This window comes from Lactuca virosa, chromosome 7 (genome assembly GCF_052849685.1).
Source record: "Lactuca virosa cultivar CGN04683 chromosome 7, Lactuca_virosa_CGN04683_v6, whole genome shotgun sequence".
Taxonomy (NCBI): Eukaryota; Viridiplantae; Streptophyta; class Magnoliopsida; order Asterales; family Asteraceae; genus Lactuca; species Lactuca virosa.
Genome location: NC_136432.1, coordinates 236,704,081 through 236,721,496, shown reverse-complemented (window position 1 = coordinate 236,721,496; position 17,416 = coordinate 236,704,081). Strand labels below are relative to the sequence as shown.

Below are 17,416 nucleotides of genomic sequence, written 5' to 3'. Positions count from 1 at the left end.
TCCGATCGAGGAGGAGAGTATCTTAGTATCGAGTTCCACGACTATCTTAAGGAATGTGTAATTGTTTCACAATTGACACCACCTAGGACACCACAGCTTAATGGTGTGGCCGAGAGGCACAATCGAACCTTGTTAGACATGGTTCGTTCTATGATGAGTCGAGCTTCGTTACCTATCTCATTCTGGAGGTATGCCTTAGAGACTGCCGCCCATATCCTTAATCTAGTCCCAACTAAAAAGGTTTCCAAAACACCTCACGAGGTGTGGACAGGGAAGGTTCCCTCGCTAGACCACATAAAGGTTTGGGGTTGCGAGGCTTTCGTAAGACGAGAGACTCACGACAAGCTCGAACCTCATAGTGAACGATGTATTTTCATCGGCTACCCACAGAAATCCTTTGGATATCTCTTCTATAGACCGAGTGACAATTTTGTCTTCGTTGCGAGGAGAGGAGTCTTTCGCGAGAGAGAACTCATATGCCAAGACGACAGTGGGAGGCAAATTGACCTTGAATAGCTTCAAGAGTTAAGTGATGAAGGAACCTCAAACACTAGCACCCAACCCGAGGAGGAAACTCCTGTTGAACCAATTGACGAGTCCTTACCTCTGAGGCGTTCCAGTAGAGTTAGACAGGCACCTGAGTTTTATGGTTTCCATATTACTACTGAAGGTGACACATTTATCAGTGATAGTACACTGGTAAACTTGGATGAACCTAACAACTGCAAGGAAGCCATGACAGGCCCCGAGTCTGCTAAATGGAAAGAGGCAATGGACAGCGAGATTCAGTCCATGCATGACAATCAAGTTTGGAACTTGGTTGACAATGTATCAGGCCGTAAGACAGTCGGGCCCAAATGGATCTTCTTGAAGAAGACCGACATGGATGGGAAAGTACACACATATAAGGCACGATTGGTTGCGAAGGGCTTTACTCAAACTCCTGGAGTTGACTATGATGAGATCTTCTCACCAGTGGCTAAGATTAAATCTATAAGGGTTATGCTAGCCATAGTTGTATTTCATGATTATGAAATATGGAAAATGGATGTCAAAATCGCTTTCCTTAATGGGAAGTTGGCTGAAGATGTTTACATGAATCAGCCTGAGGGTTTTGTCAATGCAAAGTAACCTAATAGAGTGTGTAAGCTTGAGAAATCCATTTATGGATTGAAACAAGCATCTCGCAGATGGAATCTTTGTTTCGATGAGAAAGTCAAAGAGTTTGGATTTTCGAGAAGCGATGATGAGTTTTGCGTATATGTCAAAGCTAGTGGGAGTATAGTTAGCTTTCTCGTGTTGTATGTGGATGACATACTGATCACAGAAAACAACATTCCAACCTTGCAGGAGGTTAAGTCATGGCTTGGGAAGTGTTTCGCTATGAAGGACCTCGAAGAAGTTGCTTACATTCTAGGGATAAGGATATTGATAAACAGGAGTAAAAGACTAATAAGACTTAGTCAAAGCACCTACTTGGATAAGGTGTTGAAACGATTCAGCATGGAGAATTCCAAGAGCGGAAACTTACCTATCCAGAGCAATACCAAACTGAGTAAGACTCAGAGTCCGAGTATAGAGGCTGAGATAGAAGAAATGAGTCGAGTACCATATGCTTCCGCAGTTGGCTCGATCATGTATGCTATGACATGTACTCACCCTGATGTGGCCTTTGCTCTGAGCATGGTCAGCAGATATCAAGGGAACCCTGGTAAATCTCACTGGACTACGGTAAAGAACATTCTTAAGTACCTGGGAAGGACTAAGGACTGGGTCCTTATCCTTTGTGGGAGTGATGACTTGAGAGTGACAGAGTATAGTGACGCCAGCTTTCGGACCGACAGAGATAATTTCCGCTCTCGGTCGGGCTGGGAATTTACCCTTAATGGAGGAGCAATAATATGGAAAAGTTCCAAACAGGAAACTGTGGCTGATTCAATGTGCGAATCAGAGTACATAGCAACAAGCGAAGCAGCAAAGGAGGCAATATGGTTGTAGAACTTCATTGGAGACCTTGGAGTTGTACCAGATGTAAAGGAGCCTATGGATATTTTCTGTGACAATGAAAGCGCAGTTGCCTTAGCCAAGGAACCAAGGGATCATGGCAGATCAAGGTGCATCGATAGAAAATATCACTTTATAAGACATCAAGTAAAAGAAAGATTACTCGTAGTGAAGAGGATATCATCAGAGAATAACCTAGCAAATCCCCTTACAAAGGGACTCAGCAGGGAAAAGCACTTGCTGCATGCAAGGAGTATTGGGCTGAAGGACGATATTAGTTTTAATGATTAGATAGATATCTAGAAACTTGTAATAGCTAAAATGTAATTGACATTTGATGATTGAACAAAAGGAGTTTTATTTATAAGTAAAGTTACTATCTTGTGTCAATATTTACTATTCTTTCATTTTGCATGTTTTGACTTCCAGAATAACAAGATTATTCAAACTATCCACAGTCGATCATACTTTGGAAGTAGGTATGTAAGTAGACTGTCATGAATGGGTTTTGTAAGATTGTCTAAGGAGTTAGACATTGCAAAGGTTTGCTACAACATTCATGAGTACTCTTGAAATAAGATTTGAGTATTGGATCAACCCACACTCACATGAATCACTTCATGGAATTTATCACGAGTGATTGTGAGATGATAATATCGTATAATTTTCAAACCGAGATATATGGGTTGTTGATTATGAGTTGGTTGTACATTGATAGTGCGAAAACGCATCAGTAACTCAATGTTATAAAACGCGCTGTTATGTATGATTTAACAAATAGTTAGTACAAGCATATAAGTCGAAGTTTATCTGTTCCTTTTATCCTAAGAGGATTAAAAGCAATATCTTGGGCCCCTCGATGATTTTTTTTACTTATGTGTCAGGCCCGGTCAGGACTAAATTGATGTGTTCAATTAAGTTCTATGTCAAACAAATCAAAAATCGGGAAAAAAACTGCTGGACAATAAGTATGACTATATTCCATGTATTTGTCCGCATGATATCTTGAAGAACAAAGGATTATATGATCCCTTATCTAAATGGCGCGTCAGGATTCGACATTGGCTTTTAGAGAGCTACGATTGCTACTCGGGTTTTAAAGAACATTGGAAATTATAGTTATTAGACTTATCCAAGTGGGAGACTGTTGGATTAGGTGTTTAAGCCCATAATTATAATTGGTATGTACTTGACCTGATAATAGCATGGTCCATTTGGGTTGTAACACTCTGGAACAATTTGATAGGATGGATACTTGAAGAAGAGGTTATTGTGATTTATTAATATATTATAAGTATAATATATTAACTGAGGAATCACATTATTTAATTAGTATTGATCAATAATTAATTTGGTATTAATTTAGTGATCAAAAGAAACTAATTAAAGTTACGGGGACTGATTAAGTAAATCAGTAATTCTTGTAGTTGGACTCATGACTCATGTTGATTAGAGTTGGACTAAACCTATATGCAAGTCCATAAAGGTTTAGCTCAAAGGGCCTACAAAATATGAAGGGTCATGGTGGGTTAGGGTTTGCATGGATGTAAACCTAGACTATATAAGAAACTCCTAACACCTAAAACCGGTTACCCCATGCACACTAAGAGTTGCTAGCTGATTTTGAGCTCCCACGCCTTTCTCTCAAGTCCATTCTCTTGTTCTTGGTTTGTTATAAGACATTTTGGGCATCACACTTGAGGTGCTAGGCTCCTAAAGGTCAAAGACAAGCAAGCTACTACACAAGGTACTCTTCTAATTGTTTTTATGTTTTAAATGTTACTTTGCATGCTAGTTTAGGCTTTATGCTTTGGAAAAACAATGTTGCATGTATAATTAGAGAAAACTTAGATCCAAAGCATTAGGGTTGTATGTGCACCATAGGAATGTTAGAGTACATAAATCCCATCAACATCGACATTTCAAGCAGTGACGGACGCAGAAAGTTCGAGTAGTGGTGACACCCAAAAAAAGTTCAAACAAATATAACTCAAAGTGACACTCATATTTCAAGACGTTGCACCCAATAGAAAAACAATTGTTTTTAACACTAACTGTCGGAGTTGAAGTAGTGGCTCAGGACCTCCCTGGCTCCACTAATGCTCACCAATGATTTAAAGACAACACATTGTAACACCCGATTCAAGGTACTTTTCATTTTTGATCATTGATGTGTATAATTGGTTTTCAAATATGGTCCTTAGGGGGCATTTTTTCCATTTTCAGAAAATTGGGGGTATGTTGGGCGTACGCACCCATGGGACAAACCCTAATTTTTAGGGTTTGAACCCTATTTAAAAAACGTTATGACCCATTATCCCCTTATTTCTCAACCTCCACCGGCCTTTGAGCCTCATTTCAAAACCCTAGCCCCTCTAGAGAAGATTTGACCCTCTTTGTGTGTGTTTTAGTGTGTGTTGGTGAGCTTTGAGGAAGAAGAGTGTTGAAGAAGGAGCTTTGATCAAATGAGAGCTTTTAGATCTAGATTTTACTCATCATTTCCAGTTTCATTGAGGTATAAAGCTTGGAACTTGCTCATTGTATGCTTAGATCTAGTATTATGAAGTTTTCGTCACTTTTGGTCCCATGAATGAGATCTAGTGGGAATTCTTCCACTCCATAAATTAGGAGTTGCTTCTCTTGATGTTTCTGAGGTTTCTATTTCATAAAGTTAACATCTTGATGGTTGTGGATCAACCATGCATGTGTTTGTATTCATTTGGCGAAAGTAGAATGCTAAATCTTAGGTTTGAGACCATGCAAAGGCTCCAAGTTAATGAATTTATGAATTAAGATGTCCCACAAGGCTTGGATATGAAGTTTGGACATTTGGCTACTAGCATTAAGTGCTAAAAGGGAAAAGTGTTTAATGGGCGCGTACGCTGGGTGTAGGCAAGCGTACGTTGCGTGTACGTGTTCGAGTCCCTGATCAGGCGCGCTGCCTAGTACGTTGGGCGTACGTCTGGTACGTGCAGCATACCATGCCTGGTCTTGGACTTTGCATTTTGGGCCATGTTTGGCCTACTAGGATTTTGGGCCTTGTTGGGCCACTAGCCTTTCTGAATTTGGACCATTGTTAGGGTTTGGTCCTTCTTGGATTTGGGCCCATATTGAGCTTTGGGTAACCCTTAGGAAATTGGGCCACTATTAGCCTTTTAGTGTCATTGAGCTGGGCCTCAGATATTGGGTCAGGTGAGGAAAGGGTAAAATGGTCTTTTACCCTCGTTGTTAGACCAATGAACTAGATTCCCGGTTATGGATTATGACCTGGTTATTAATTGGGGTTTTATTTGGTTGGTTAGTGCGGGGATTCTCCGGTTCAACAGCTCGAGCATCTATTGACTGATAGAAGACTGAGGTGAGTTTGCTCACTATACCGTAGGGCACTAGGATATGTTATGTGTTTGTAGTCTTTGTGACTCCTGATGTATGTGTTGTATGCATGTGTGCCTGTTTGCTATATGTGTGTGGGGTGAAATAGACTCGGTACAGCCTTGTGTTGACATATGAGTTGAAATAGACTCGGATGTGAAATAGACCCGGTACAGATTGGGGCCGACGCATGAGTTGAAATAGACTCGGGGGTGAAATAGACCCGGTACGGCTTGGGGCCGACGCATGAGTTGAAATAGACTCGGGGGTGAAATAGACTCGGCATAGCCTTGAGCTGACATATATGTGTGGTATGCGGTATTTTGGGGAACTCACTAAGCTTCATACTTATGGTTTTTAGTTTACGTTTCAGGTACTTCCGGGTCGAAGGGGAAGAGCTTGGGATGATCGCATCACACACACTCCATGATTTTTCCACTTTATTGACTCTGATGTAGTTTGGATGGTTATTGATACCCTATGACTTTTTATAGGTTTGTTTATCACGATGGTTGATGTTTATTTAATATAAAAACGAAAATTTTTGGTTTTGAATTTTGGGACGTTACAAGTTGGTATCAGAGCCTTGGTTTGAGGATTCAAGCATACTCTCAGGTGTGTCTGAATTCAAACTGAGGGTTTGGTAAATTTTTCATAAAAGGAATATTTTATAAAAATGGATTTTTCTAATAAAAGAAAAGGGTATGGTGCGTGCAATCAGCTGAGCTCAAGTAAGTATTCCCAAAACACTCATACATGTTTTGTGTTATGTTTTGAATTGTGAATATGTGAATCGCATGTTAGATTAGGGCTAAGGATTTGCTCGGGATTGCATGATAGGATGCTAGGAGATATGTGTTTATATTCCTATTATATGAGCTTGTAGACTTGCATGCTAGTACCGATCAGTCAGTGATAGGATTGCATGTTTGGGTTATGTTTTGATTCTGATTACTTGATGCTCGAATGTTGCTTGCTTTGTGCTTTTAGGACTTCCCATTAACATCAGCTAACTAGTAAGCGAATATGTTAAGTTACATATTATTGAGACTAAATAATTTTAGAAGGTTAGGTTTTACCTCTATTGCGCAACTCTTGTTTGACTCCAGGCGTTGTAGTGTGAGACCTTTCATTCGAAGAATTATCTGGCATCATTGGTATGTAATTGTATTCGTAATCTAGTTAAAGGGTGTTAGGGGGAGTTCCTTCTGCAGCTGATGGCGTAGAGTGGTGAGGTGGTAGCCCTAGGAAAAACCTAGGAGGTGATTCGATGTCGAGAGTCTGGTCTTGTTGAGGGTTGTTTGAATTGATAAGGGAGTGACTTGGAGGATTCGGGCGTAACACCCTGATGTTCAGGTACTTTTAAATTCATCCTTATAATTTAATTCATCTCATTTTGGTCCCTGTAGTGGAAGGAAGTAGCCATGAGAAGCCCTAATGGCAAAATCATAATTTGGAAGGAATGCGAGTACGCCATGTGTACGTGTGTACGCTTAGCGTGCTAGGGCGCGCCCTAGTACGCTGCACGTACGTGCATGTACGCGGGGCGTACTCATCAGATATTGAAAACCCTAATTTTTAGGGTTGGGCCATATATAATCCCCCTTATAACCTCATTTCCCTCACCCTTTCAACCTCCACCCTCCTTGAGTCGATTTTGCAAGCCCTAGCCCTTGTGTATGTTGAGCTTGAGTGTATGTGTGTGTGTTCTTGGTGTTGAAGAAATAAGAAATGATTCTTTGAGAAGCTTTGGTGTGGGATTCAAGCTTGTATATCTAAGATCTTCATCTCTTTGGGAAGCTCCAGAAGGTATAAAGTATTGAACTTTACTTGTATTTCTAAGAGATCTAGCCATATGGAGTTTTATGAGTTTTGTCCCTTTTCTTGGACTTAATGAATTTGGATTTCTTCCACCACCAAGTCTCATAGAAGGACTTTGAGAGATTGTTTTGAGGCTTATTGGGTGACTCAAAACATGATTTTATCACAGAAAAATACCTACTTGATTCATGGTGGGAGTTAACATAAGTTTTAGAAATCACAAGAGCGATTGTAACCCCAAAACTTTGATCAAAACATGAACTTAAACAATAAAATTATTGAAGGTGCTCATAAAGAAAATTTGACAACAATTGAGCCATCATAAACACCCAATAAAAGTGAAATTAAACCATATGAAATTTTAAAGGTTTCTAGGAAGAAGAAGATGATATTGTGATCATCAATTAGGAAGAGAATTGACAACAACAATCTTCAATTGACAAAGAACTTGATATATTAACATAACAAAAGAGATTATAAGAGAATTTTACAAATACTTGACCAAAAATCGCAGCCTATGATCACCACACAACTCGACAATAACAACATTTCTTCCTCCCCTTCTCTTCTCGTCACGATTCTTCCCACCCTCTAAGACCGATCGTTCATCCTCCCCCCCTCTCTAGTTGTCGACGCAGACAAAAGGGAGTGCTCGTTTTTTTTCTCTTGGACTTCAATCGACAACACACCAAAGCATTAGGAAGCCTCGATCGTTTTTTTACATGAGCCAGGAGGAAACAGACGTATGGAGGAGGATCGATCCTCATCATTACGGGTTATATCACAAATTTACCTATTGGATCCTCATAAATCAAAATTTAAATCCTTCCCATCCTAACCCTAGAATCTTGACAAATTAAATTTCTTTAAATGACACCTTAGCCCCTCAACTCATAATAAACCATTTTTTTTTAATTATCTTAAGCACCCAAATCATTAAACCTTAGGTATAATTTAACATCTATTTATTTATTTATTTGTTTGTTTATTTTTTTCTTTATTGAATTTAATCATAAAAGAAACAAATTCACTAAGGAAAATTAATATTCGAGTAACGTAAGCTAACCTTGATGACCGATGGGAATTTGGGTCGTTACATACAATCATACCTCCGCCTTACCACGATAACCAATGATACCTGAAAACAATAACATATGGGTAAGCACGAAGCTTAGTGAGCTCCCCCAGAATACCCAACACAACAATCATACAAGCATGCATATCGGGTCCTCAGTCATCGGACTGGAATACCCTCGGCCCACAGTCTCCCGAATGGAATGTGTCGGGTTTGTTGGCCTGTCGCTTCAACCCAACCGCTCCTCTCGAGCCTCCGTGCATACGGCTTACATCTGGACCGCACCTGGTATCTTATCCTACAACACACATCAGAACCGCCTCAACCTTATCCGCCACTATATGTTGACATATAAACAATCAAGGATAGAGTACACACATAATACAAGCAATTATCAATCATATAGCTCACTACTGCCTACTAGACCCCTCACAACACACTACTCCGCTACCAACTAACCTCCATGGAATGTGTAACCATAAATAACCATAGGTGAGATAACCACCCGACCAGATGATCCTACTCTAGAACTACAACCAAACAAGAAACAAGCAAGAAAGCCTAGATCAAGAGTTCTCAGAATATCCTACATGACTACATACAACCCCTAGGTCACTTAATTAAATGATAACCAACCTACTAGTACTATAACCATCATACAAATACTGCTACATCCTATCATACAATGATAAATATAAATCTAGCAGATCACTACAACATAACAACATCCTATACACAAGGATACACAACCAACCCTCCAAGGAATGTGTAACCATATGTACCCAGAGGTGAGATAAACACCCATACAGATGATCCTACTCTAGAGCCACAACCAAACAAGGAACAAACAAGAAAGCCTAGATCAAAAGTCCTCAATCTATCCTATGTAACTACAAACAGTCCCTAGGGCACCCCTCTAATAAATGATAACCAAAACTAGTGGGACGACATTAGTGCCTTCGACCAACGAGTACAGTGAGGAAAAACTCACCTAAATGGAAGAACCAAGAAACACTGCGACGCGCTTCCCCTTTCTGTACTGCTTGCTCCCACGAACCTTTTAACACCTAAAACATGGTAGAATCTTAATCAACAGTCCAAAACCCTCAAGTTTGACCAAAAGTCCAACTTGGTCAAAAACTCAACAGTTAATCTTGGTCAAAGTAAATGCCACATCGTGGCCTCCCCTGACCACGTCGTGGGAGCGTAAAGTTAAATAGTCAATTATGAATGACATTGCCACGCTGTGGCAATGCCAGAACAAGGCAGTCACGATTTTTGACTTCTGTGGCTACCCTTCGCTAGGGTTGTGCATGGGTCGGTTTTGGACCCAAACCCAACCCAACCCATAAATGGTCAGTTTCTGGTTTTCAGAACCCAATAGGATCGGTTTCTGGTCAGTTCGGTTTCTCGGGTTCTGAGGTCGGTTTGGGCGGTTTTTCGGTTTCTTGGGTTCAACCCATATATTCACGGGTTTTGGGTTTAAACCGATTTTCCATAAATGAAGCAACAAGTTAAATACTTCAAAAAACACCAAATTTAAGTTAAATACTTCAAAAAACATGAGTCTTACAACAAATAGTCTATTACAAGTTACAACCAAAGCCCAAAATAGTATATTACAACCAAAAAACAATCAAGTATGGGTCAGTTTCACGGGTTGGATGGGTCGGTTTCTTGGGGCGGTTTGTCGGTTTTAAGTATGGGTCGGTTTCTCGGGTTGGATGGGTCGTTTTCTGAGTAAAAACCGAAACCGAACCCGATTTTTCGGTTTTTAAAAAATTCAAACCCTAACCGTCGGTTTTGCTTCAGTTTCGGTTTCGTCGGTTTTAGTCAGTTTCTCGGTTTCTTGGTTTGGGTTTGCTCACCCCTACCATTCGCCACGCCGTGGCTACTGGAAAAATGTCATTTCTCTCGTTAAGAGCTTAATCCTTTCAAATCTAAGCTCATACTTCCAGATCTACTCTTCCACAATGACTTAATGGATAAAGTTTCTAACTTTATCCATTTAGACTCCATTTCAAGGCTAGATCTAGCATTTAAAGTCCATTAGGTCCTTAATGAGGTTGTAACTCGAACATGGACACAAATATACACTAAGCATGGTCCTTTTTCTCAATCAACAGAAATCCAAGGACCTAGGAAAGCCACTATATGTTGTGGAGTTCTTCAAACTCCAAGAACATCCAAGAACGGGACAAAAACCACCCAAATATGACCTAAAACTTGAATATAAAAGGAAAGGTGTCAATGTATGAACTTTATACCTTCAACAACTCAGAAAACTGAAGAGAATGCTGGATCCAAACTTGCTTCTTGTTCCTTTGCTTCCTTGTGAGCTTTCCTCTTCCAAAACTCTACCAAAAACCCAAGAACAAAGCTTAAAAATGAAGAAATGGACTCTCAAGCATGCATGGAGGCTAGAATTTCAAGATGGTGAGATGGAGGCTGAAGAGGATGCCCTAAAGTGGTCATTGTTACAATAAAATATAAAATTAGTTGTTTTTATTAAAAAATATTTATATGGGTTAGATCACTCAATTTCTCTTAAAAACTATTTACAACAGTGGTTCGACGAACTTATGAACTCTTTTAAAATTCTCCTATATATTCTTGTTATTAATTATATAAAACTCGTTTTTCTACGTGTCCTTTTACATTTACCCTTTAGCTTATCATCTAGTTTTAATAAACATCATTTTTTTAATCAGTTAACAGCTAGCTTTTCAGTTATCAGTCAGTCTGCCGAACATTAGCCTAAACCTTCTGTCGTCTTTGGCTTTCAATCACACTTACGCATATAAAAGTTACCATCTAAATTGGTAGAAACCAGTTTTGCATCATTCATAATATTCTATTATCAAATATGTGATTTTCAACTATCAATTAGTCTATCAAACATATTCTAAATCGTCTGTCGCTTTTGGCTTTTAACTGCACCTAAGCATATAAAAATTACTATCTAAATTAGTACAAACATGTTTTACATCACCCAATAATATGATATTATAAACTAATTGTGATATCATGTAATATGGCATTTAATCTCTAGAAGAAATCTTTAGATTGGTTTAAATGTTCAACACTCATCAGGACACCATCCTTATGCATGTTGCATTCACATAATAGATCAAAATGTTTTAATTAATTTCTAACCAATTATTGAATATTGAAAATCAATAACAAAAACTAAAACTTTACAAAAAAAAAAAAAGGATCCCTTAGGAGTATGGCCAAATTTAGTTGCCATTGTTAGACCAAACTTTGTCTTAAATTCGTTTGAACAACATGCCACCTAAAATTTAAATTGTAAGCCAATTGACTAATAAGAATGGCAACAAACTTTTTTAAGTAATGTGATTAACCATATTTAGTCATATTATCGTGTATTTGCATTTATTAAATGGGTATAATATTCAAAAAAATTAAATATATCCAAACAACATTGGAGGAAATTGGGGTTTTTGATTTGGATTAGAATTGGTAACAAAATGGGATTTAGGGTTAATCCAAATTTTCTATAATTACAAAACGTTAATCACAAAAACTCACCCTTGGCCTTCACACCAAAAAAACCAACACCCAACACAAAGAAAACTTCCGGAATCCCTTCTTCCTTCTACCCCCATCTCTCTCCTATTCTCTCTCACACACACTGAGATAAAATCTCTTCGTCTACACGGCGCAATCAAAGCGGCTTCCTGGTGTTTTTCTCCCTCTACACTCTGTGAAACCATCACGTACTATATACCTACATGCTCTCTTTATCGATATATCTTCGTCGTTCATAAAAAGCCAATTGAAACTCTTCGCTTCCTTTCTTGTTTCACATATTAACGAATTTGAAATTCCCATTCCCAATCAATCGCTTAATCGAAGACATACAAAAGAGCAGAGGCGGCGCCTTCGGGTTCTTTTGGGTTTTCCTTTAATTCAAGCGGTTAAGGGTTAGTCAGTTTAATTTTTGATAATTTGCGGCTGATATATTACAAATTTACAATACCCTTGTCTTGATTTTTTCGTACTCTGGTTGACGGACAAACCCTAGGGGTTTCAATTTGTCTGGCTTGTTTGTGGAGTTTTGGGTTCTAGGGTTTGTTTATTGGTAATGGTGGTAGGCTAATTCATCAAGAGGGGTTATATTTTGTGCTTTCTGATGATATAAAACGGTTTTCGTTTCGCTGGGGGTGGTTATTGAGCCTCTTTATTACATGAAGGTCTTGTAAGTTTGTTTAATCGCGAACCATGCCTTCTGAACACTGAGAAGCGTTGTTGATCTTTGTTCTTGAATCGAATTTGGAAGTGAACCACAGTATATACGAAGAGTGAGGGAGATAAAGAGCCCTATTTTACAGTTTAGTTGATAGTTTTGGATTCTTTTATTGGATGATAGTGGTGGTATTCAAGTCTTACAACGTTAGGTGGAAGCTGGTTAACTAGTTAAATTGAGTATCTTGATTCATTAGAGAACGCAAAAGGTGGGAGTATTTGAGAATTGAGAATTATCACCCTGATGCAATTTGGGACTTTTTTGTTCCTTACTTATGATGTTTGTTACTAATTATGGAAAGAACTGAGCCAACATTTGTACCCGAATGGTTAAAGAACAGTGGAGGCTTGAGCACATCTCACCAATCATCATCATCACACCCTGGTAATTCTCTTTCCATGTTTGTTTTCCAATTAAACAATCTCTTTCACCTCTCAGTTTCACCCCATTTTCTTGATGTAGATGAACAAGGGGTATCAAAATCATCAAAATCCGTGAGAAACAAGTCATTAGATAACGAATTACACCGCGTATCAGTTTCAGATCGAACAACTTCTTCATATTTTCGCCGATCTTCTATTAGTAATGGTTCGGCTCTTTCAAGATCTTACAGTAGCTTTAATCGAAACAATCGTGATAGGGATAGGGATAGGGATAGAGATTGGGAAAAAGATAACAACAACAACAACAGGCAAAAAGACTATTCTGACCCTTTAGCTAACATATTGCCCACTAGGTTTGAAAAGGAAGGGTTAAGAAGGTCATTTTCAGGTGTATCTGGAAAACGTGTTGACTCATGGCCTAGAAAAGTAGCAAGTGACTTAAGCATTGCTAACAAAAGTAGCAATGTAAAGACATTATTTGAGAGGGATTTTCCTTCTCTTGGAACAGATGAAAAACAAGTTGATAATGATATAGGAAGAGTACCTTCTCCTGGATTAAGCTCTGCCATTCAGAGCCTTCCAATCGGGAATCCGGCGGTGATTGGCGGTGATGGGTGGACCTCCGCCCTGGCTGAGGTGCCTGTGATTGTTGGTAGTAATGGTAACAACACTGCTGTTCAAGTTCAACCATCTTCAGTTTCTGCAACTACAAGCATGACAGGTGGCAGGAATATGGCAGAAACTTTGGCTCATGGTCCTCCACGTATTCAAACTGCTCCTCAGGTATTTATTATTAATCTTGAAAAGTTTATAAAAAATAAGGACTTTATTGCAAAAAGTGAAAAGCTTCTTTTCTTGACTTTCTTTATTAAGTAATTCTTTCTGTGATAAATAAAAAAGAAACAGTGTTTGAATGTGTTCTACTTTTTCTTTACACTATAATTTATGTCATTTTTTGTTTTTTTAACATTTGGTCTTTAATTAATTGTAGTTGAATGCTGGAACTCAAAGGCTTGAAGAGCTTGCAGTTAAGCAATCCAGACAATTGATTCCCATGACTCCATCTTTTCCTAAAGCTTTGGTAAAATCTTTATTTTGTAATATAAATTTATAATTTTATATAAATGAAAAGTTATTACCTTTTTGGGAGTTTACTAAAAGTAATTATACTAATATAATTTTGTTTAGGTGTTGAACTCTGATAAACCAAAACTGAAGGTCAACCAATCACAAATAGTCAACCATCCACATTCTCCTAGACATGTAGTATCATCCATGAAGCCTGAAGTTTCAAAAACATCAAGTGTAGGAAAACTTCTTGTCCTAAAACCCTCACGTGAAAGAAATGGAATCTCACCTACTACAAAAGAGAGTTTAAGCCCAACAGCTAGTAGTAGTAATGCCAAATTACCAAACAGCCCTTTAGCCATACCCTCAGTTCCAGTTGTGGAAAAAAGACCCTCTTCACAAGCTCAAAGCCGAAACAACTTCTTTAACCTTATGAGGAAAAAATCAATGAGTAACAACAACTCTTCTGGAGAAAAATCCGGTGAACAGGTGGCGGCTCCTCCACCACCACCACCACCACCACCACCACCACCACCTGAGGGTGGGTCTGAGTCGACTGAGGTCAAAGTCAATGGTGATGCTATTGCTAATGCTAATGATAATGGGAAGCATCATGATGTGATTCTTTACTCTGAGGAAGAAGAGGCGAGGTTTTTAAGGTCTTTGGGTTGGGATGAAACTGCTGAGGATGAGGAGGAAGAAGGTCTTACTGAAGAAGAGATTAGTTCTTTCTACAGAAACGTAAGAAATAGCAACCTACTTTTATAAATTATAATTCCATTTATATGTTAAAAGTTAAACCCTTTTGTTTCTTATGTTATAGCATCTTACTTTTGTTTCCTTCTATTGAATTTGAAGCATTGTACTTTGAAAAAGCTACCCAATTATAGCTTTGTGTTTTTATTTTGTTTTTTCTTATTGTTTTGGTGAAAGTTGCTTTGTATAATTGGGTTGATTCTTCAAAGCACAATGCTATAAAGTGTTAAATCTTAGAAGGGCAAAATGGTCATTTACCCGAAAAAGTATATCATATGCTGACATGGAAGTGTGTGATTGCAGTACTTGAGTTTAAAGCCGGCCTCAAAATTTTTGAAGGGGAGAGAGGTGAAGGTATTGATGAGAGTGGGGGAGATGGAGGTTTCATCTGATTCAAAGGTGGATGCTTGACTTTGATTTTTGGGGTGGGGTTTTTGTTTTGATTTGTTCTATTAATGGTGAAAGTGCAAATGAAGAAAGTTTTGAAAATGGAGTACATAACAAACATATTGGTCCAGAAGTGAAGGGATGGGATATGCATGCATGCATCAACTTTGTGGGAATACAGTAGTAGAGAGTAGTAGGGTTTTTAGGGTTTATCAAGGGGAATTTGGTTCTACTGATTGTGCAAAGAAATTTGGGTTTTTGTTGGTTGGTTGGTTGCTCAATTTTTGGTTCTAATTTTTCAACAAAAATAGCATATCATGATCATGATGATGGGTTATTAGTTATTTTTATCAAAGAGTAAGAAAATTTAGGTTTACTTTTACATGTTTCTTGTTTCTTTGCTGCTATTATACTTGTCATTTTCCCGGCTTCGAAAAAGAACTGGTTTTTCTATTATTAGATTATTATAAAGTAATGTTTGTTTATCTAACATATGTTTATAATATATAAGTGAGACGTTTAGTTTAATTATGTGTCAAGGGTAAATAGTAGCACACAATCCGTCTCAGGAATCTGTTTTGATGAGGAAGTTTATTGTGGGGTCGTGCAATATTTTCCGAAGTAGGAAATTTTCTTTTCCATGTCTTATCTTGAATAAGAGATTTTTGTTGAAAATGTGTCAAATAAGTGATGTTTATTTGGGCAATATGATACCACTTAAGCCGAAGTGTGAAATTTTAGTGTTCCAAGTAGCTAATCATGAGACTACGATAAAAAGGAAGCTCATACAAAAAGAATCAAGTCTCCTTTCCTTTTTATACATTGTATGAGAAAGTTATGATAAAAATAATAGTGTTAGGTCAAAGTGGCACATAGGTTTATGCCTTGCATGATCCAAGTAAGAGGACAAAGAAGGGTGTCACACACCACCATGCTAAGGACATACACAACCCATATGGATAAGCTAGTGGTTTAGGTTAGACACCCATGCCTTCCATCATGATTTAATTGCCTTTCAACCCCATTTCACACCATTTTCATGCACAAACTATATTAAAAACACAAATATATGTTTAAAGAGAGTTTTGGATGTTCTAGGGGTGAAATGGGGCTGAAAGGCAATTAAATCATGATAGTCAAGGGATAGTCAATGTGTTTAACAAATTGGAGGTGAATTAAATTGAGTATATCAAGATTTCCAACATTAAAACTTGGATGGAAGGTACACATTCATTCTTTACTTGTTATTTGCAACATTTTTGGATGAACCTCAAATGGTAGGGTTTGGTGTGCATGATGAAATTAGGAGTAGATAATGCAAGTATAAATAATATAAACATTATTTCCTTCATTGTTAACATGAATTAAGATTAACTTACAAAGTTCCATGGTGACTGGGTCAAGGACAAATCAAATGAATTTGTGTGTGGGTTGCATATCGATATAAATGGTGAAACACACATGAAATTATGTTACAACCAAGATATTGCATTGTAGTGAATATATGACAAATTATTGGTTGGAAAGGTAATATAAAGGAATAAGACACACACAAACAAGTTTGTCACTCTAAGCTCTTAATTTAGTAGCGTATTGTGTTATTAACATAATGTTGCAGGTATAATAATACCATATCTGTATCATATTTGAAAGAAACTATGAGTTGGAAGATATTTTTATACTAATGGAATATGTGTGGGATAATATAACAAATAAGTACATACTTATAAGAAAACATATATGGATGAATTCCATGAATATGCGTGTTCTTGTATAGATGAAGTCCATATGTAGACGTCAATTTAAATGGATGATGTCTATATGTGAATGTTAACTTACATGGATGAAGTACATGTTTAGAAAATGTGACATCCCTAATTTTCACGGCTCGAAAAGAACTTTTATTTATGCTTATTTTAAAATAGAATATTTTTGTTAAGTGCAGAATTTGTCGCATAAAAATATTTCCGAGGAAATGCTTTTCATTAAAAACTTGGGATATCATAACTGATTCAGAAGCATAAGCATAAACTAGCCTTAACAGGCCCTACAACATCTTAGGCTACTGACATACATTTTTGAATCCCTCATCAAATATATACATTTTTATCCAAGTACCTTCGTACCTGATGCAACGTGCAAATCCGAACAAAGATAAACAAGAGTGAGCCTATTGATTCTAATAGAATACCCAGGGAAATCTCTTCAAAACCACCAGGGCCGATCCTTTGATTTTGAAGGCCTTGTGCAAACCAAATGGGCCCCTATATATATATAACA

The 17,416-nt window shown here is 37.9% G+C and overlaps 1 protein-coding gene across 1 annotated transcript; it reads left to right on the top strand.

Moving 5' to 3' along the window:
* Window positions 1-11,820: 11,820 nt before the first annotated feature.
* On the top strand, window positions 11,821-15,518 carry LOC145124616 (uncharacterized). The gene is made up of 5 exons (XM_079060026.1): window positions 11,821-12,926; window positions 13,005-13,708; window positions 13,917-14,006; window positions 14,114-14,734; window positions 15,053-15,518. Exons 1-5 carry the CDS (start codon window positions 12,836-12,838, stop codon window positions 15,158-15,160), a joined length of 1,614 nt encoding a protein of 537 aa, XP_078916152.1. The 5' UTR covers window positions 11,821-12,835; the 3' UTR covers window positions 15,161-15,518.
* Window positions 15,519-17,416: the final 1,898 nt, after the last annotated feature.